Consider the following 23,398-nt stretch of genomic DNA (forward strand, 5'->3'; position numbering starts at 1 on the left):
ACCCTAAAGTACCCAATATACATACCAAACTTCATCAACATTGCCACCTTTGTCCCATTTCTTTCCTACTTTCGGTCAATCATCATCCCTGCAAAACCAACCACCCCCATATCAACAAGAACCACCTATAGTTCATACTACCCAGATTTTTCAGCAACCACCACAATCAAGTTTCCAATATCAACCACCGCCTTTTATGCAATCCTTGAGAACACAAGGCGATGGTTATGGTGATGGGTTCGAAGAGGAGTTCGAGGGTTATGAAGAGGAAGGTTATTACACGAGGGGTGATGGAAATTAAATGGGGAATCAAGGGACTTTTGCATTGCTCAAAGGCAACAACAGGAACCGCTTCAAGAATTTAATAGACAACAACCATCGGCTATACAACAACAAGTTCCACAACAAGTTACTCTACAAGAGCAACAATTTCAGCAACAAATGCCCATACCACCACTTCAACAATTTGCACCTCCAAGGCCCATGCAAAGGAAAATGGGCCAACATAGAGTACCATTGGGGGTACCAAGAAGACATAATGGAGAAATGGAAAGGGGAATTGAAACTCATTTTTGACCGGTCATCACTAATAACCCTTCTCTGGTGGTTATTCCTCAAAATCAACAAGGAAGAACATTTGAGGTTAGAACCAATTCACTCCAATGTTTACCGAAGTATAAAGGTTTTGTAATCGAAAAACCTTACTTTCATTTGGAGGCGTATGACTCCATTTGCAACACTATTGGGGTCAAGGTTTCTCATTGGACGATGTCAAGTTGGTCCTTTTTCAATATTCATTGGAAGATAAGGCAAAAATATGGTTCTATACATTGCCTTCCGCGTCGGTTTATACTTGGGACAATATGCAAAAAAGGTTTTTGGAAGAGTTTTTCACGGTTCAAAAGACTAATGATGCAAGAAGAAGTTTCAGAACTTCCCAACAACAATTGGGCGAGATGTTTAATGAAGCATTTGAGCGGTTAAGCATGATGATCAAGAATTGTCCTCATCATGGTATTGCTCGTTGGGAGTTATTGAATGCTTTTCATGAGGGGTTGATTTCGAAGGATGCACGGGATTTAATGTCGATCATAAATGGTATATTTGGTACCAATTATGAGCAAGATGATTGGTGCGTTTTTGGAGCAAATGTCGGTCACATAAAAAATATTGGCTCAATCCGCAAGAAGAGCAATGTCGGAAATTGTAAGACCGCAAGTACATGTCGTAGATAATGGAGGGGCACAAGATACAAATCATGTATATGATGTTTGTGCTAACTGTAATGAATTGGGTCATGCATCAGATGCTAGCATGGCGGGTCAAGAACAAGTGGAAAAGGTAAATGCGATTCAAGGTCAATGGGGAGATGTTAGAAATTATAATATGAACTCGAACACTTACCACCCCGGGTTGAGAAATCATCCCAACTTTCGTTATGAGAATCTAGCTAACCAAGCCAATCCTAATTTCCAAGGAAATCAAAGGAACGTTCCGTGCCAACAATACAATAATCAAGGAAATTTTAGAGGCGGGAACAATCAAGGTTTTCAAGGGTAATTTCAACCATCGGGTGGTGGTCAAAGTAGTTCTTCGGTTCAAAGTTGTTCTAGTGGGAATGAAGTCATGGATATGCTTAGGATGATGCAACAAGGCATGCAAAAGAGGAATCAACTTGATGAAGTTCGCATGCAAAAAGATGAAGTCTGTGACAAAGCCATTCAATCATTGACCACTCAAATGGGTTAACTTGCAACCAAAGTGTCGGATTTGAAGAAAAACAAAGGTCATTGCCAAGTGACACCAAGGTAAATCCTTCCTATAGCTCTTCTCGTAATGTTCCTATTAATCATGCTAGTGTTTTGAGAAGTGGTAAAGTATATAACACTAACTTATCACCGGGTTTGGTTGATAGGGGTGGCTGAGGACATTACGGGGGTTGAAAGTGATGAGAACGAGGCCTCACCCACAATTGTTTCTAAAGACCCAGTTTTTGAAAAAGTAATTGAAAAATCGGGTTTGGGTAAATTTTGAATGATAATGACAAGTGAGTGGGATTAAGTCAATCGCATTTCCTTCGGCTTTAGTTGACCCGGGTAAGAAAAATATAATTTTAAGAAGAGGGCCTCAAAAAGAGGAAATGTGGGAGGTTTTCAAACAAGTAAAGGTAAATCTTCCTTTACTTGAGGAAATTAAACAAGTACCGGCTTATGCAAAATTTAATTGTGTACCCAAAAGGGGCAACAAAAAGTGCGTAAACGGGTTGATTTGACTGAGCGGGTTAGTGCAGTTTTAAAAGGAGATCTTCCTCATAAGCTCCAAGATCCGGGAACGCCTTTAACAAATATTCAAGTTGGTGATTTTCAAATGTCAATGGAGTTTTTAGATCTTGGAGCCGGAGTAAGCATTTTATCGGGGATTTTATAAGACCAATAAGACTTTGGTCCATTAAAACAGGTTGAGAAAACGGTTGTTTTAGCCAATTTGTCTCATAAACTCCCCCGAGGGATTGTGTGGGATGTTATAGTAAAAGTGGATGAATTTTACTATCCGGTTGACTTTTTGGTCTTGATTACTCATCAGTTGACTAGACTCAGCAACAAAATGTCATATTGGGTCAACCACTTTTAAACACCGCTCACGCTATTATTGACTGTCGATCAGGTACGGCTGATATGGCGTTTGGAAATAGAAAAATGAGATTAAATGTTTTACTAACGGTTTTAATTATTTATGTGGTTATTAGAGTTTTATGGTAGATATAATTGACATGTGTGAACCGCATGATTATGAAGAAGACACTTTGGAAGCATGTGTTTGTGATTTTTCTGAACATGTACACCTTTGTGCATTGAGGATGGAAGAGAAAAATAAATAGGTGTTGGTTGCGCAAGAGGGACGACCGCCATGGACCCATCAGATTGAAAGTTTACCGGCCGATATCAACTTGGATACAAAGCCTTCATTGGAATGTCCACCACAACTAGAGTTGAAAGACTAGCCTAGCCATTTGAAGTATGTTTTTTTGGGGGACAACACAAAACACCTTTCATGTGTGTCCGTATGACATTTTTGCTTTTCAACGAATGCCTTTTGGATTGTGTAATGCCCCGACCACATTTCAACGATGTATGATGATCATTTTTTCAAACATGGTCGGAGATTCACTTGAGATACTTATGGATGACTTTTCCATTTTCAGTCCAACTTATGAATCTTGTCTCAGTGAATTAGAAAAATTTTTAAAAAGGTGTGTTGAGATAAATTTGGTTCTAAGTTGGGAGAAAAGTCACTTCATGGTACAAGAGGGTATTGTGTTGGGACATGTCATTTCGAAAAGGGGAATGGAGGTGGATAAGGAAAAAATACGGGTAATATAATCTTTGCCTCCACCGAAAAATGTTAAAGGGGTAAGATCATTTTTGGGATACGCAGGTTGTGATAGGAGATTTATTAAAGGTTTTAGTGTAATCACTAAACCTTTATGTAATTTGTTGTTAAATATGCCCCTTTTGATTTTACTAATGATTTTTTGCAAGCTTTTAATGTTTTGAAGGAACAATCGGTGAAAGCTCCCATTTTGCAACCGCCGGATTGGACAAAGCCCTTCGAAATTATGTGTGATGCTAGTGATAGCACCATAGGAGCGATTTAGGGTCAACGGATTGATAAGAAGTCGGTGGTAATTTACTATGCAAGCAAGACTTTATCCGAAGCACAACTTAATTACACCATCACCGAAAAGGAATTGCTTGCGGTGGTGTATCCTGTATCCTTTGGACAAGCTTCGCTCGTATATTTGGGGGAGTAAGGTGATTGTTATTCAGATCATAGTGTGGTTTGGTATTTGATGGAGAAGAAGGATGCAAAGGAACGTTTGATTCGGTGGGTGTCGCTTTTGCAAGAATTTGATTTGGAAGTTCGAGATAAAAAAGGGTTGGAAATGTAGTGGCGGATCACTTATCCCGGATTCCATTAGAAGGCATTGATGACACGATGGAACTAAATGAAAGGTTTCCCGATGAACAATTGCTAGGCGTGTCTACCACACGTGGTATGCTCATTTTGTGAATTATTTAGCCACGGGTTTCATTTAAAGCCATTGGGTAAAAAAGAGAAGGCAAAGGTGTCACACCCCGTGTAACATTTGTTAATTTTTAAACCCGAAAACCTGACCCCATTTTAAATTTTTTGGTTTTGTTCTATTTAAATTTATATATATTTATAATATTATTAATGAATCTCAATTTTTGTTTCATGTATTTTATGTGATCATTTCTATGAAAATATACTTTTTACCACCCTTGTTGTATTGCATACCCATTTAAAACATTCATAATCAAGATAATTTATTCATGAACTTTTCCCATGCAAATCAGTAGAATAAATCTTGGATTATTATTATTACCATATTTTTCATATGTTGTTTTTTTAACTAATAAAAATAAACCAATGAATGTTTTAATTAAATAAAATTTATTGAAAGAGTTAAACAATTTGAAAACCTTTTAAACCATTTTAATTTTTGTTTTTAATTATATTAAATATGATTAATTTTCATAACTTCCATAAGACATAACAACTCTATATTTTCACTATAAAAGGAGGACAAATCCTCCATTATTTTCACACCTCAATTCACTATTTTCTTAAGATTGAAAGCACTAACAAGTAAGTTATATGATTTCATGCACTTTATAATTTTTGTTTTGATTTAATGTTTAATGTTCATAATTTGTTCTTCATGGTCATGATATGTGACATCCGGCATTTTTAGGTTAACTCTGTTAACTAAACCCAGTTAAATCCTGTTGACTATGTCTATAAACTCAGTTAGTTCTGTTAACTATGAGTATGAACTCTTGTACATGTGATGTCATGTATGCGTATATTTAAGTCAACGTGTCATTGGTGACTTAAACAAGGATAACTGACTAATTATAACTAGGATAATAAACTCGTCTTGCATGTTATAATAAACATGTCATATAACATGTATGATAAGTATAATGTGCTATGTGATTAATATGTTATATTATGGTTATTACATGATGATGTGATTGTAAGTAAGCTAAATGATTATAGGTTATATTGTATGTCATGTAACATGTTTATTATTTAAATGGAACCTTAGGTTATGTTACATAGGAAATGTTTATTAAAATATGTAGCATGTCACACATGAGTTAATAAAAGTTAACCTAAGTAATTTTATTCATTAAATCAATCATAAAGGGTTGTTAATAACAAGGAGGTTACAACTATTGGATGCCAACACCTTTTCTTTTCCCTTTCCCTCTCTCCCTTTGGCCGTAGATCACACACACACACACATACTCTCACTTTTTCTTGTAAACATTATCTTTCAAGTATCATCTTCAAAACAAACAAGTTGGTGATTATTGGTAAACAAGGGATTAAGCCTTTGGATCAAACAAGTGAGTAGATGGTTATGTCTATATTTTTCTTTTAATTCATATGAACCTTGTATCCAAATGATTGGATCATGAAAGGGGATGATCAAAGTTTGACAAGTTAAAAGGATTTTTGTATGTGTCTTGGTTTTGTGTTTTGAGTCTTTTATAAATATATTGGTTGTTACTTTTCTTATGAAATCAAATGGATAATATAAAGACATGAAATTTGATTGAGTAAGAATGATCCTTGATGATTTAGAATCATAAGGATGTAAAAGTTATGATTTGTAGTGGATTATGTTTGAATCTGTTTGCTGGCAGACTTGATGTTTCGGATTGTATGGTGAATAAATTGATGATATGTTTGAGTTTTTGATCGATTTTTGATTCTATGAACATTTACTTTGATTCTAGTTTTCAGAAAGTCCGAAATCTTAATTTTTGGACACTGTTTGAATACTTTTTATTAATTTACAAAATCCGGATGCAAATCTAAATTAGAGAAAATAATTTTGAGTTGAGTTGTAAATTTCATAACTTGATAATAAAAATAGATATGGATATAATTCTACTTCTAGGATGTTGAAAATTGAATTAGGAATCTAGTCCAATTGGTCTTGCATCAATTGGACAAATATGGAATTTTTGACAAATTTTTGATTACTACTGTGTTGTTGTAGAAATATAAATCATGTTGTTGTAGTATATGAATATTCTGGACGAATTGGTAAATCCAAAAATTGTGAGAAAAATATATGTTGAACCTAATACTGATGTGTACATGTGTGATTTATTTGGTAATTTAATTATGAGTTTTGATTGATGAGAAAAATCGGTTTAGGTGGTATAAATTGTTAAAGGTGATAAAGGTGTTGGTTGAATTGAGATAATTGCAAATTGTGATATGTTAGTTGTGGTAAATTAGAACTTTGACTTTTTAAGTCAACTTAGAACTAGTTGACTAAATAGTTAGTCTTGCTTGTGATGTTGTGAAAGTGTATTGATCATAGAATTGCAAGGAATATGGCTAAGTGTGTATACTTGATGATTGATTAAGTGTGACTAGAATTATAAGATAAACATTCTAAGGTCAATATTTTAGTCAAAGGTCAATATTTTAGTCAAAGGTCAAAACTTTAGTCAAAGTCAACTTTAGTCAAAGTCAACAAAAGTCAAACTTTGGTCAAAAGTCTTTTTGAAAACAATGGGAGATTGTTGGATACTAGTGGTTCTAGGAACCATCCCACAAGTTACTTACGTACTTGCATTCTTAGGGTCTTAGCACGTGACGCATTTACTTCGGTCGGATTTGTGTACTACCCGAAGCGCCAACAAGGTGAGTTTACGGCCCAACTTTTATACCTTTCCTTTGGGGGAGGAAACATGCAAAACTGTTTTACTTTACTTGCTCTAAATCTTTACACAACCGTTTGGTTGCTTATAACGTAGTGTTTCTTTGCCATGGAAAGTCCTCACGAACATCGGACCGTTAACTAAGGTTAACTGGCGTGGTAAATTTAAATAGTACTATTGGGTCTAACAAACCCCACCCTGCATTATTCTCGACTGGAGGTCGAACGGGGTGTAACTTTGACCAAACATTGTTAAGTTTTGGCAATACTTGACTTGAGGCAATAACTAGTCAGCTTCGGTCGTGATGGAAACATAACACTATGCGGCAACGAGTTAACTAAGTGTAGTTAACCATGGGCCACTTTTATTTATAAATGTTTATGAACTGATAGAGCATAACTTACTTTGAAAACCTGTGAACTCACCAACCATATGTGTTGACTCTTTTTAGCATGTTTTCCTCAGGTCACTAGCAAGCACTTGGATTAGGATAACATTGCATGCATGGACTCGCATTGGTTTAAGTTTGAAAAAAATTATTTGATATTGGTTTTGCGCTTGTAGCGCCATGAATTATTTAAACTTGTTTGGGAGATGGCTCTCGCACTTTGTTTAGCTTCCGCACTAGCACTTAAGTACTCTGAACATTTTATTTTGATTTGTTAAAACTTTTAAGACCATATAGATGTCGTTTGGTGTGATTAATGTGTTCGGATTCTGGTTTGTCACCCGCCTTACGGTAAAACTCCGTTAGTGGAAATTTGGGGGTGTGACAGATTGGTATCAGATCCATTGGTTATAGCGAACCAGGTTGCATACCATTTCATATAGGTTGCAGTCCGGTCTATAGCTTTTCATGATGCATTAGTTACACTGCACATATATACATGAGATACCACTCACTCATCCCAACCCCAACCCTTGTGTCACAGTATGTCTTCGTCGTCAGCTGATCACGCCCGTGAGAAAGCACCTATCATCGCTGAGGAGAGCACACCACCTGCGTCCCCGAGACTGAAGAGGCAGCGGACCATCCCTGATGCTGGCACATCTACTGCTGAGGAGTCTTCACCCGAGCACACGTTCTTGCCTAAGCCCCAGTGCTACTGGGAATGGTACCCAGAGGTGGTGACCATGATGATTGAGAAGGAGGAGGTTCCACCCCTAGCTGTTGTAGGTCCTTCTTGCCCTACTCTACCCGCCCTGCCATGCCCTCCTGAGCGGGTGATAGCTGCACTTGTTTCTGGCCTGGATAAGGCGCAGTGTGGGAAACAGGGTATGAAGTCGGACATTGCTAAGCTAGCGCAGAAACAGAGTGGAGCCAAGCATAAGATGGATTTCTTGAGGGAGCTCTGCGATCGGAGGTCAGAGATGCACTACAAGTTAACCTTTGAAGTTGAGAGGCTAGGTGAGAAGATGCAGATGCTTGCAGACAGGGTGATAGATCTGACTAACGAACTGAACATTGCTCGTAACCGTATTCGGGATCTGGAGGACCGGCTGGCACCTCCAGAGGACCCAGAGGAGGACCCCGAGGAGGATCCGGAGGAAGACCCCGAGGAGGAGCCCGAGGTGAGCGGGTCATCAGGAGTATCTGACGAGTGATATCGTCAGTTGGTATTCGTTTGGATTTCTTTCTTTTATGAACCTAGGTGGAGGGTTGTTCCCATCCAACAGAGGATATTTTTGAACTATGATGTTTGGATTGAATGATTGTAATCGGATTACAAGTTATCTTTTCAAGTATTGTTTTCTTAAATTGTGTTGTGATGTTCATAAATTAGTTGTTTGATTGTTGTTGATGTACTAGAATTAAGGCATTAATCCGGTCTATGTTCACGACTACGTAGGATTATGTCGGGACGTGGACGTGGCCATGGCAGGGGTAGCATTAACCTCACTCCAGCAGAACTGGCGGCACTCATCAACGAGCATGTGACCGCAGCGATTGCAGCCGCTCAGATTCCGGGGCAGGCGGCAGGGGGAGCCGCAGGGTGCACCTTTAAGAACTACATGGATTGTAAACCCCATGCGTTTAAAGGCACCGAGGGGGCTGTCGGTTTGCTGCGCTGGATAGAGAAGGCATAATCGGTATTTGCTGTGTAATTTCCCGGCTGCGAGCCAGGTGAAGTTTGCTACAGGGACTCTCGAGGAGTCAGCACTTACTTGGTGGAATACCCAAGTTCAGTTGTTGGGTCTAAATGCGGCCAATGCTATGTCATGGGAGGAATTCAAAAATCTGATCAAGACCGAGTATAGCCCGCGTGGTGAAGTGCAGAAGTTAGAGCATGAGTTTTGGAATTTGCGGATGGAGGGTTCCGACATTGAGGCTTATACGACACGATCCCATGAGTTAGCGATACTGTGCCCTCAAATGGTCGATCCTGCTTATAAGAGGGTCGAAATGTATATTGACGGTTTACCTCCGCAGATCCAGAGTATGGTGACATCGGCAAATCCCGCCAACATTCACGATGCCGTCCGGTTAGCTCACAAGTTAACTGATCAAGCCATCAAACAAGGCACTCTCCCATCCAAGAAGTCTGCTACTGGCACATCCGATAATAAACGCAAGTGGGAGAGTAGTGGCAACAACAACTCCAACAACAAGAGCACCTCTTCAGGCCACAATCAACAGAGACGGTTTGAGTCTCCTCGCAGGAACAACTACCCGAGCCAGAACCAACAACAGGGAGGATATCAGGGGAAACTCCCAAAGTGTAACAAGTGTAACTTCCATCATACAGGGAAATGTGATAAGTACCGTTGCAGCAAGTGTGGCAGACATGGCCACGAAACCAAGTTTTGCTGAGCAGACAACCCCCAGAAACAAGCCCCACCTCAAGAGGCCCCGAAAGGGTGTTTTGAGTGTGGACAAGAGGGTCACTTTAAGAGAAACTGCCCCAAACTGAAGAATGCTGGTAACGGAGGGGCAAATGGCAACGGGAAGAATGGTAACAATGGGAATGGTAACAACGGAGGTGAAGGCAGGGGAAGAGCCTTTGTTATTGGTGGTGGTTCAGGTGAAACTTCTAACGACTCCGTAACTATTACCGGTAAATATAAAATGAATGGTTGTTATGCGCTAACTTTATTTGATACCGGGGCCGATCGAAGTTTCGTGTCAACTAAATTTTGTGAAATGGTTAATAGCACCCCATCTGCCCTAGAGTCTAAGTACACTATCGAGTTAGCAGATGGTAAAACCATCCAAGTGTCCCATATTTTGAAGGGTTGTACCGTAGAATTGTCTAGTCATTTGTTTCCCATAGATCTTATGCCGATTGAACTTGGTAGCTTCGACTTAGTTATTGGGATGGATTGGTTGTCCGAGCACCGAGCCGAGGTTGTCTGTCACGAGAAGATCGTCCGCATACCTCTCCCTGGGGGAGAAACTCTCATTGTTCATGGTGAGAAAGAGAGTGCGACAGTTGGGATCATTTCCCTTATGAAGGCACAGAAGTTACTGCGTAAAGGCCATACTGCGATCTTAGCCCTAATCACCGACAAAGGTACTGACGAGGCTGTGGAGGAGGAGGTCTCAATCGACCAGATCCCTATTGTTAGAGACTTTCCTGAGGTTTTCCCCGAAGACCTACCTGGCCTTCCGCCTCACAGACAAGTGGAGTTCCAAATCGACCTGACACAAGGAGCTGTTCCTGTAGCTCGTGCACCGTATCGCCTTGCTTCGAAGGAGTTAGAGGAACTGTCTAAGAAGTTGCAAGAACTGCTAGATAAGGGTTTCATACGCCCCAGTTCATCCCCGTGGGGAGCCCCAGTCCTATTCGTGAAGAAGAAGGATGGAACTCTACGCATGTGTATCGACTATCGGGAACTTAATAAGGTGACGACCAAGAACCGGTATCCCTTGCCACGTATTGATGATCTGTTCGATCAGCTGCAATGATCCAGTTACTACTCGAAGGTCGACCTTTGGTCGGGTTATCACCAACTCCGAGTTCGGGAAGAAGACATTGCGAAAACAGCGTTTCGTACTCGTTATGGACACTATGAGTTCGCCGTTATGCCATTTGGGTTAACAAACGCCCCAGCCGTATTCATGGATCTCATGAATCGTGTTTGTAAGCCTTATTTAGATAAATTCGTCATTGTGTTCATAGACGACATCTTGATATATTCGAAGACAAGGGAGGAACATGAAGAGCACTTGCGATTAATGATGGAGCTACTCATGAAGGAACAACTGTATGCCAAATTATCGAAGTGCGAGTTCTGGATGCGTGAAGTAAAATTTTTGGGCCACGTGGTAAGTGGGGAGGGAATCCAAGTGGACCAGTCCAAGATTGAAGCAATCAAGGATTGGCCAAACCCGAAAACTCCCATCGAGATCCGTCAATTTCTGGGATTAGCTGGTTATTATCGCAGATTTATTGGAGGATTTTCCAAGATTGCTCAACCACTCACATCCTTAACCCGCAAGGGTATTGTGTATAAGTGGACCGAGGCACATGACACAACATTTCAAACTCTGAAAGACAAGCTGTGTAGTGCGCCAATCCTATCACTGCCCGAAGGAGTAGAAGACTTTGTTGTTTACTGCGATGCTTCACTGCAAGGAATTGGATGTGTGCTTATGCAACGGGAAAAGGTCATCGCATATGCTTCTCGAAACTGAAGACCGCTGAAAAGAACTACACGATCCATGACTTAGAACTTGGAGCCGTTATCTTTGCACTAAAAATCTGGAGGCATTACCTCTATGGAACCCAGTGTACGATCTACACTGACCATAAGAGCCTCTAGCACATATTCGAGCAGAAAGAACTGAACATGAGGCAGAGACGATGGGTCGAGTTGCTTAACGATTATGAATGTGCTATTAAGTATCATCCGGGTAAAGCCAACGTGGTGGCTGACGCCTTGAGCCGAAAAGAAACTTTGAAGCCCAGGAGGGTTAGGGCTTTACAACTAACGATTCACTCTGGTCTACCCGAAAAGATCATGGATGCCCAGTTAGAAGCTCTGAAAGCCGAGAATTTCGATGCCGAATCTTTGCGCGGTGTAGACGGGAACTCAGAGGTTAAGTCGGATGGCATTCGGTATTACCATGATCGAATTTGGGTACCGCGTTATGGGGATCTAAGAACACTGGTCATGGACGAAGCACACAAATCCCGATACTTAGTACATCCGGGATCAGATAAGATGTACCATGACTTAAAAGAGCTATACTGGTGGCCGAGTATGAAAGAGGAAATTGCTGGGTACGTGGCTAAGTGTCTGACATGTGCCAAAGTGAAAGCAGAACATAGGAAACCGCCGGGATTACTTCAACAACCCGAAATTCCTATGGGGAAATGGGAACAGATATCCATGGATTTCATATCCAAACTACCCAAGACACCCAGCCGTTGCGACATGATTTAGGTCATAGTGGATCGATTGACCAAATCCGCACATTTTCTAGCCATCCGGGAAGCGAACAAGACGGATAGGCTGGTTCGCATTTACATTAAAGAAATCGTTTCCCGTCATGGTGTGCCGATATCGATTATTTCAGACCGTGATGCTAGGTTTACCTCAAACTTTTGGAAATCGTTGCAAAAGTCGTTGGGTACACGACTGGATATGAGCACGGCTTATCATCCACAAACAGACGGTCAGAGCGAGCGAACAATACAAACATTGGAGGATATGTTAAGGGCGTGCATCATCTATTTTGGGAGCAGTTGAGAGACACACTTGCCTTTGATTGAGTTCTCTTACAATAACAGTTACCATACGAGCATACAAGCAGCCCCTTTTGAAGCTCTGTATGGGCGTAAATGCCGATCACCACTCTGCTGGGCGGAAGTGGGTGAGAGCCAACTAACTTGCCCTGAAATAGTTCATGAAACGACGGAGAGGATAGTTCAGATCCGAAACCGTATGGCAGCAGCACGTGATCGTCAGAAAAGTTATGCTGATAAGTGTAGAAGGCCTTTGGAATTTGAAGTCGGAGACAAAGTTTTATTAAAACTGGCACCGTGGAAGGGTGTCATTCGTTTCGGAAAATGGGGAAAGTTGAGCCCGCGTTACGTAGGGCCATTCGAAATCGTGGAACGAATCGGTCCAGTGGCTTATAGGTTGGACTTACCGGAACAACTCCGCGGGGTACATAACGTCTTCCACGTATCAAATCTTAAAAAGTGTTTGGCTGACGAAAACTTGATAGTTCCTTTGGAGGAACTAGAAGTGGACGAACAGTTACGTTTCATCGAAAAGCCGGTGGAAATCATGGATCAGGACGTAAAGACCCGTGGGCACAGTAAAACTCCTATCGTTCGCGTTCGTTGGAACTCTAAGCGTGGACCAGAGTTCACATGGGAGCGCAAAGACCAGATGAAAGAAAAGTATCCACACCTATTCAAACCTGAAGCCAAACCATAGGTACGATTTAAATTTTCGGGACGAAAATTCTTTTAACAAGGGGATGATGTGACGAACCTAAAATTTTTCTTTTCTACTCCTTTCATGTCCTAGTCTAGTGGTGACATCATATTAATTTTTGGGACGAAAATTCTTTCAACAAGGGGATGATGTGACATCCGACATTTTTAGGTTAACTCTGTTAACTAAACCCAGTTAAATCCTGTTGACTATGTCTATAAACTCAGTTAGTTCTGTTAACTATGAGTATGAACTCTTGTACATGTGATGTCATGTATGCGTATATTTAAGTCAACGTGTCATTGGTGACTTAAACAAGGATAACTGACTAATTATAACTAGGATAATAAACTCGTCTTGCATGTTATAATAAACATGTCATATAACATGTATGATAAGTATAATGTGCTATGTGATTAATATGTTATATTATGGTTATTACATGATGATGTGATTGTAAGTAAGCTAAATGATTAAATAGGTTATATTGTATGTCATGTAACATGTTTATTATTTAAATGGAACCTTAGGTTATGTTACATAGGAAATGTTTATTAAAATATGTAGCATGTTACACATGAGTTAATAAAAGTTAAGCTAAGTAATTTTATTCATTAAATCAATCATAAAGGGTTGTTAATAACAAGGAGGTTACAACTATTGGATGCCAACACCTTTTCTTTTCCCTTTCCCTCTCTCCCTTTGGCCGTAGATCACACACACACACACATACTCTCACTTTTTCTTGTAAACATTATCTTTCAAGTATCATCTTCAAAACAAACAAGTTGGTGATTATTGGTAAACAAGGGATTAAGCCTTTGGATCAAACAAGTGAGTAGATGGTTATGTCTATATTTTTCTTTTAATTCATATGAACCTTGTATCCAAATGATTGGATCATGAAAGGGGATGATCAAAGTTTGACAAGTTAAAAGGATTTTTGTATGTGTCTTGGTTTTGTGTTTTGAGTCTTTTATAAATATATTGGTTGTTACTTTTCTTATGAAATCAAATGGATAATATAAAGACATGAAATTTGATTGAGTAAGAATGATCCTTGATGATTTAGAATCATAAGGATGTAAAAGTTATGATTTGTAGTGGATTATGTTTGAATCTGTTTGCTGGCAGACTTGATGTTTCGGATTGTATGGTGAATAAATTGATTATATGTTTGAGTTTTTGATCGATTTTTGATCCTATGAACATGTACTGTGAATCTAGTTTTCAAAAAGTCTGAAATCTTAATTTTTGGACACTGTTTGAATACTTTTTATTAATTTACAAAATCAGGATGCAAATCTAAATTAGAGAAAATAATTCTGAGTTGAGTTGTAAATTTCATAACTTGATGATAAAAATAGATATGGATATAATTCTACTTCTAGGATGTTGAAATTGAATTAGGAATCTAGTCCAATTGGTCTTGCATCAATTGGACAAATATGGAATTTTTGACAAATTTTTGATTACTGCTGTGTTGTTGTAGAAATATAAATCATGTTGTTGTAGTATATGAATATTCTGGACGAATTGGTAAATCCAAAAATTGTGAGAAAAATATATGTTGAACCTAATACTGATGTGTACATGTGTGATTTATTTGGTAATTTAATTGTGAGTTTTGATTGATGAGAAAAATCGGTTTAGGTGGTATAAATTGTTAAAGGTGATAAAGGTGTTGGTTGAATTGAGATAATTGCAAATTGTGATATGTTAGTTGTGGTAAATTAGAAATTTGACTTTTTAAGTCAACTTAGAACTAGTTGACTAAATAGTTAGTCTTGCTTGTGATGTTGTGAAAGTGTATTGATCATAGAATTGCAAGGAATATGGCTAAGTGTGTATACTTGATGATTGATTAAGTGTGACTAGAATTATAAGGTAAACATTCTAAGTCCAACCTTTTAGTCAAAGGTCAATATTTTAGTCAAAGGTCAATATTTTAGTCAAAGGTCAAAACTTTAGTCAAAGGCAACTTTAGTCAAAGTCAACAAAAGTCAAACTTTGGTCAAAAGTCTTTTTAAAAACAATGGGAGATTGTTGGATACTAGTGGTTCTAGGAACCATCCCACAAGTTACTTACGTACTTGCATTCTTAGGGTCTTAGCACGTGACACATTTACTTCGGTCGGATTTGTGTAATACCCGAAGCACCAACAAGGTGAGTTTACGGCCCCACTTTTATACCTTTCCTTTGGGGGAGGAAACATGCAAAACTGTTTTACTTTACTTGCTCTAAATCTTTACACAACCGTTTGGTTGCTTATAACGTAGTGTTTCTTTGCCATGGAAAGTCCTCACGAACATCGGACCGTTAACTAAGGTTAACTGGCGTGGTAAATTTAAATAGTACTATTGGGTCTGACAAACCCCACCCTGCATTATTCTCGACTGGAGGTCGAACGGGGTGTAACTTTGACCAAACATTGTTAAGTTTTGGCAATACTTGACTTGAGGCAATAACTAGTCAGCTTCGGTCGTGATGGAAACATAACACTATGCGGCAACGAGTTAACTAAGTGTAGTTAACCATGGGCCACTTTTATTTTTAAATGTTTATGAAATGATAGAGCATAACTTACTTTGAAAACCTGTGAACTCACCAACCATATGTGTTGACTCTTTTTAGCATGTTTTCCTCAGGTCACTAGCAAGCACTTGGATTAGGATAACATTGCATGCATGGACTCGCATTGGTTTAAGTTTGAAAACATTTATTTGATATTGGTTTTGCGCTTGTAGCGCCATGAATTATTTAAACTTGTTTGGGAGATGGCTCCCGCACTTTGTTTAGCTTCCGCACTAGCACTTAAGTACTCTGAACATTTTATTTTGATTTGTTAAAACTTTTAAGACCATATAGATGTCGTTTGGTGTGATTAATGTGTTCGGATTCTGGTTTGTCACCCGCCTTACGGTAAAACTCCGTTAGTGGAAATTTGGGGGTGTGACATGATACTTTTAAAATAAAAAATATTATATTTTGGTTATAAGAAATCACTATGATCATGGATATCCAAGATAAACACTTTGATTTTCTAAATATTTTGTCAAAATCAGTTATTTTGCAAGAAAAAATATATATATTATCTAGATGTTATTATCCGTTGATCATCATACACTATAAACCTTTTTATTTTAAATAATGTGACATTCGTCAATTTCGGGTTCTATTTGTATTCGTTTGTTTATTCGTTTATCACGTAAACCAACCCGATTTATATTCCGAACATTTCAAATATATAAAATATTGGATTTTATGTTACTAAATCGTTCCCACATGTTCAATTTGAAAAACCCCTTTTACGGATTCGAAAACGCCTTTAAAACGATCAAATTACATCGAAAACGAACTTCCGGGACGCAAAACGAACCACGCTAGATGATATGGACCAACCCCACCCCTAGGGGAAGCCGTGCCGCGCGGCCACCAAGGGGAAGGGGGTCGCGCGTGGCAGCCTCAGGCATGCAGATGTTTCCAACCCATTTTTGTTGTTTTATGCCTTGTTTGACCAAATTAACCAACCCATTTGCATGTAAACACTTGAAAGAATCATAATACCCAAACCCTTACTCTTTCCCTATATAAAGAAGACCATTCCATTTTCTTTTGGTTGCTTCTTCTTCTCCCAAAAACTCTCTCAAACTAAAGATCCGAATATCCATTCTTCAAGTTCTTAGTTGATCTTCCACATTAATGCTAACCTTGTTTATAACTAATTCTTGTTACTTAAAGCTTGTTGTTGAAACATATACATAATATAATACCCCTTGTTACCTTTGGTAGTTACTTCTCCGGTTCCGGTCGGTGAGGTTTCGGGCCTTGTAAGGCAAGGCTTCATGGAGGACTTCGTGTCCTTGATATATATATATATATATATATATATATATATATATATATCTATATATATATATATATATATATATATAACTCTATAACTTGTTTATACGTACTAACAATGTCTGACTTTTGCTCATTTTAGTTTGTTTGTCATCTTTGCAAGTTCCATGGTTATGGGTTCTAAGAGTCTATGCTTCGGTTTAACCGTAAATAGCTCTAACCGTAAACCGAACTTTGTTTACTAGTTTTGTTAAATAATTGTTTAAACATGTTTTATGTAGATTTAAACTTCTAAAATCATTATTATACAAGTTCTTAGATATTGGGCATGTGGAAACCATCTATGAACTTATTGTGAGATGGAAACCGAACCAAACCGAACTTTCGTTTAAAGACTTTATTGTTAACTTTTTGGTTGTAAAACTTAAGTTTCTTCATTTATAAATTATTATATAAGTTCTTTGATATTTGGGCATGTGGAAACCATCTATGAACTTATTGTGAGATGGAAGCCGAACCAAACCGAACTTTCGTTTAAAGACTTTATTGTTAACGTTTTGGTTGTAAAACTTAAGTTTCTTCATTTATAAATTATTATACAAGTTCTTTGATATTTGGGCATGTGGAAACCATCTATGAACTTATTGTGAGATGGAAACCGAACTAAACCGAACTAAACCAATTTTCACTCGCTTAAGACACACAAGTGTGTTTTTAGATATCAAGACTTGTACAAATCTTTATAAATATTTTATAAACTGATTTTAATAATTTTCCTAAGTACTTGGAAATGTTGGATCCAACTTGATCTCATAACAAAGTTTGGACCGACAAAACCAAACACTCGCTTAACGTGCATTGTTAATTCTAAAATAATAGAACTACATACTTGGTTAAGTCTTATTAAGTTTTGTTGAGTTATCTCATAACATTCATTATTTTGGAAAGTTGACTTTGGGTTGACCAATTATGAAGACCCAAACTAACAACCCGAACACTCGTTAAAACCCGTTTTTAGTATCTTTATTCCAAAGGGACTTGCATTATTGCATTTTATCCACCTTATTACTTAACATAGGTTGAGTAAATGATAAGCTTAGATACTTTAACCCAGTTTCGAGCAAACTTACATTTTTAAAGGATTATTATTATAAATTCTTAAATAGTTACATTTTAAACCTTGAACTTTAATTGTTTACATTTCTCAACATTTATTTTATTTAAAGACCATCAAGACAACCTTTTTTATTCAAGACTTCCTTTCACCTAGACTTTGCCCGTTAAACCTCATCCTTCCGATTACTCGTCATTTTACCAAATCAAGTTGTTACTTGAATGTGAGTACTTTTCATACCCCTTTTTCCATCTTTCATTTTGGGGGTGATATTGCATACTTATTCAAACTACATGTTTTATATACTTGAGTCGTAAACCACAAACTTTATTGTATACTTTACTTAAATAAATGCTCGATTTGGTGTTTCTATGCTTACATGATTATATGCCTATGGGTTTATCGCTTTTGGTTGGTGGAAGTATAAAATCCTAGTCTATTTGGCAACCCCTTATAGCAAGGTGTCGTTAACGTAATGAAATTAACGATAACTATAAAATCCTAGACTATTTGGCATCCCTTTATAGCTAGGTTTCGCTAACGTAATTCTATTAGCGATATCTATTTATCCAAGTTATTGCTTTTATTTATCGTTTCGTATACAAGTTTTGTGGCTTTTTTTATCACTATGTTCTTATATGCTCAAACTTATGAAAAATTCTCTCCAACCTTTGCGTTGACAAACTTTATTTTATGCAATGTTACAGGTTTGACTATACTTGACTCGAGGACTTGAAGAAAACGTTATCAAGACTATTAGGATATTAGTAAAACGAACAATATATTTGTTTACTTGTATTCAATTTGTTTGTATGAACAAGATGTGTTGTTTATTGATTTATGGAATAAATGAGTTGATTAAATATTGTCACTTTAATAGTGTCTTGTGTAGTTGTCCAATCACGTGGCACCTCGGCATGTTCCGCCGCCTTTGGTCGAGGTGTGACAGATTGGTATCAGAGCCACAAGACTATAGGATAGGTGGTTTGTCGTAACGACCTAGTATAGTTTTTGCTTTAGGGTCCTTATATGTGTTGCCTATATGTGTTTACCCTACTTGATTGTTCAATACACTTATTTATTTATATGCTTATTGATGTGCTAAAAACAGTCAATTAAATATTAACTAAATTAAACAAGTAATAAAAACTAGACTTAAGACTCAACTACACAAAACACCGGCAAGTGAACCGATCAATTGTACTAAAGCTAAGTAAGTCCGGAATATCGAACCCACATAACTCTATAAATTACGTTAATTAACCTAATTAAACTCAATTGCAAAGTACAACTATTTATTATATAAGATTAACGGGGGTTTTTATTAAACTAGTATTAAACTAAGAAAGTAAATAAGCAAGTAAACTAGAAACAAGCAATCAAACACAAGATCGAAACCAATAAGAGAAGAAATCTACATAGGTAAGAATCCCGTGCATCAACAATCATCAAGCAATGGACAACTAACATGATATGGAAACTGGTTTCTAAACATATTCATCTAACAAACCCTAGAGGACCCTCGATCTCATCAAGTAAAATCCTAAAGAATAACTATTAGATTATTAAGCAATCAGTTGGATTGATATCCTCACAGTCATCATTTAGGGTTAATTTATAGTATATAAAGCAAGCAATCTCACGAAATACTAAACCCTAGATGACTTGATAAACTTACCATGACATCATGAACAAGGATCAACACAATAACCAAGCAAGAATATTGTCACGAAAAACCTAACTTAGTATGCGATTGACCAAGACACATGAACAACTCCTCACCTCACAGCTATTGGAATCCGCAGAACACTATAACCTTAATCAACTATCAACAAGCTTCTATGATCTAATAGGCCTATTAAATCACAATAATCAAAACACCAAGTAATGATTAAACATAAACCCTAAATCTAAAGAACAAAATCAAGAGATAAAAGATCTATGTGAAGCAATAGTTAACAATCAATCAAGATAATAAACACTCATATGCATCATGAAAGCAATAACAAGTCTTTACTATTAATATAACGAAACCATAATCAAAACAATCATCCAAAGCAAGAATCAAGTCAATACATGATCATCAAACCTAGGTAGACATGAAGTCTAGCCTAGAATCATTCTTAAAAATAATCCCAAACAAATATTAAAAACAAAGAAGAAAGACATGATAGAAAAAGTGAAGAAGGAATGAAAGTTAGATCGATAAAACCCTTGTTGATTGATCCTTGAACACTACCTTGAAAGACTTCTTGATCTCTTTGATTCCTAGCTTCAAAAACCTTCAATCTCTTGGCTTCTCTCTTTAAAACTGGTTGGAATAGTTCATCCAAACGGCTAGGGTTGAAACAACATGTTTATATAGTGCATGGCTGGGCTTATTTGCGAAAACTACTGGAACAGGTGCCGGAGGCGCCGCGCAACCAGGCTAGCCCTCCCTGGCAGCGCAACGTGGCGTGAATGGGGAGGGGGCTACGAATTTGCTTTTTATTTTATTGTTAAATCATGCTAGAACTTCTCCTTAGCTTCCAAGAAACCATGAGAAACATCTAGGCCTTCTTTTTCCTTGACTCACAAGCCACCATCTATATGAAAACAAATCAAAACACTAAGTGAACTAATCATGTAACCAATGATGAGCAAAAACGAACTTATACCTCACATGAAATGATAGAAAGAATTAGAGTTTGACATGCAAGACACCAAAAGATTTAAACATGATAAATATATAATAAACTTGACTCAAAACCTAATTTAATAAAAGATCAACAAAACACGAACTAAACCGAACTCAAAGCCTTAAAAAACATAACTTTACAAGGGATTCGAGATGTATAAATAGATGTATATCACTTATTTATCTCATTAAATGTAAATATACACAAACACTCGAAACATCCTAAGGTATCCTTACCTTAGTTTTGTTTCATTTTATATATACACATACATGCACTTTCATAATAATGTAAGGTATCCTTACCTTACTGCAAAAACATTAGTTTTTATTGTGTTTTATGGATCATGAGCTTAACTTGGGTCCTGTTGTTTCAAATCTCCTTAAAGATTGTCTCATATGAGATGACCATTTTAAGTTGTTGAATGCGAGTATTCCGGTCGCCATCCTAATTTTCGGTGTTGAAACAATAGAACCGCGGTGGTTCGTGGACTAGTGTTTTGACATGACCTTCTATTCCGATTTATTATTTTTGTTATAATCGTTATTTGAGTCGAAAACATGAAAAAGACGTGGTGGTACGTGCACATGTTTAGACTCCAACGTGGTATTTTTGTAAAAAGGTTTTAGTGTCAGAATTTCAAGTCATGGTGGTTCATGCAATATTTTTCCGCCTTTAAATCTTAAAACATTGTTATTACGTTTCAAGAATTTAAACTGTTTTCTCTTTATTTTGTTATAAATTCTTTTCACAAGTCTTCATTTATAAATGTTATATTTTTTATTGTTAATAATTCTTTTATATCTCGATTTTATAGGTAAATTTTTACACCAATTTCCTCGTTTTGATTTCACCATGATTTTTATTACAAATTTCGTTCATTATGATATCTTCGATATAAGTTAAAAATATATGTATATATATAGTTTGATCTATTCATAATGATTTTTAATATGCCATTTATTTTCATTAAGAATATTTATAAACAAAATTCTTATTATATGAATTTCATCATGTTAAGAAAGTTTTATGGTAAATTTCACCTCAAATTTTCATGTAAATTTCCTATTGTATAAACTTTAAATTGTCTTTAAAGTCCTTGTACAAAAATTTTATATAATTTTATTTTTATAACTATTCCTTTTATTTTGAACGATCATTTCAAAATATTAATTATTTAAACTTCTCACGATATTTATAATTATACTACATTATATAATACACGTGGTAGAATTTTCATTACTTAAATCTATTCTCATAACAACCTTCATTATGCATTTTTGGATCATTATGAATTTTCAACAATAAAATTTGCATCCTAAGATTTTCCTCGTTTTAAATTTCTTATGGTAGTTTCGCCTTGATTTTTTTTGAGAAATTCACAAACTTATAGCTTGTAATTTTTTTGAAATTCTCATACAAAATTTCATAGAAATTCTATTTTAAAGACAAAAATCGTTTATTTTTGATTTCTCGATTCACAATGACGATCATTTTACACTTACCATGATATTTTCGTTATATGATATTAAATAACGAACTTGGTTAAAAAAAGAAAGAAAAAAATTCCAATACGCAAAATTTTTATACTCAAAACAAACTTTCATCATTCATATTGATACCTCGTAACAAATTTCGACATTCAAATTCACTTATTCTTATTAATTTATTTCCTTATAAACAAGAAATTTTGTTTTGATCCTTATAAAAGCTTATTTTGCTTCCTCATGACAATCGACTCTTATTTTTACAATAAACTTCAAAATAAGCAAACATTATTATTTTAGTTTCTCATGATATTTTCCACTACTAAATTTTAAGCATTTCAAGAAAACGATTTACATTACGCGGTCTTGTTTTATTCAAAATTTCCTTGTAAATTATTTTCAACTTAAGCCAACCCGATGTGTCGTAACAACTCTCAATTTAGTGGAAAATTTTTAGCAAAATTTATTGTTGTTGTGAATCACAAGCTTGGATCTCAATATTTTATTTATAATATATATTAACTTGTAATCTTATTTATCAAAAGTTTCATGAATCTTTCAATCACTATTTATAAATCATGATATTTTCAATTTAAAAAAAAATTGTTATTGGCCAAACATTTCCCCTAAACGCAACCACGAGCTTCCAAACACTCGTATTCCAACTCCAACTACCACCTTAAATCAAGCCATCCTTCCACTTCAAACGTTTTCACAAACACTCAAACCTTTCCTCAATATGAACGAAACCTAACATATCAAAGTTGTACCCTCACCCACTCGAGCCTCAAGCAAATTCAAGATCAACCCAACAAAAAGCCCTAAATACCGACACTTTTACGCCATGAAAACCTATCAAACTCACTTTCCCGATACCTCAAAGACACCGATAAAAATATCCATAAATGCCTTGAATGTATACGAACCAAAGTTTACCCAACTATGACTCAATCCCTCGACCTATGCAATGCCAAATCGCAAACCATGCCGCCACACCGTTCCTATCCAACCATAGAGTTTGATATCAAATTAGCAGCTCCAAATACTACTTGCAAAATACATGTATAAACCGAATCTCAGCCCAAAAGTCAAGATCGAATTATTCAACTCATCAA

General features: G+C 36.7%; 1 protein-coding gene across 1 annotated transcript; it reads left to right on the top strand.

The window, feature by feature from the left end:
- Positions 1-8,985: 8,985 nt before the first annotated feature.
- LOC143621988 (uncharacterized) lies at positions 8,986-11,406 on the top strand. The gene is made up of 3 exons (XM_077093255.1): positions 8,986-9,490; positions 9,587-10,510; positions 11,168-11,406. The coding sequence occupies exons 1-3, from the start codon at positions 8,986-8,988 to the stop codon at positions 11,404-11,406; spliced, it is 1,668 nt and encodes a 555-aa protein (XP_076949370.1).
- The last annotated feature ends 11,992 nt before the right edge of the window (positions 11,407-23,398 follow it).

Source organism: Bidens hawaiensis, unplaced genomic scaffold (assembly GCF_021521415.1).
Source record: "Bidens hawaiensis isolate Kalapana, Puna unplaced genomic scaffold, B.hawaiensis_p1.1 tig00000326_1, whole genome shotgun sequence".
Taxonomy (NCBI): Eukaryota; Viridiplantae; Streptophyta; class Magnoliopsida; order Asterales; family Asteraceae; genus Bidens; species Bidens hawaiensis.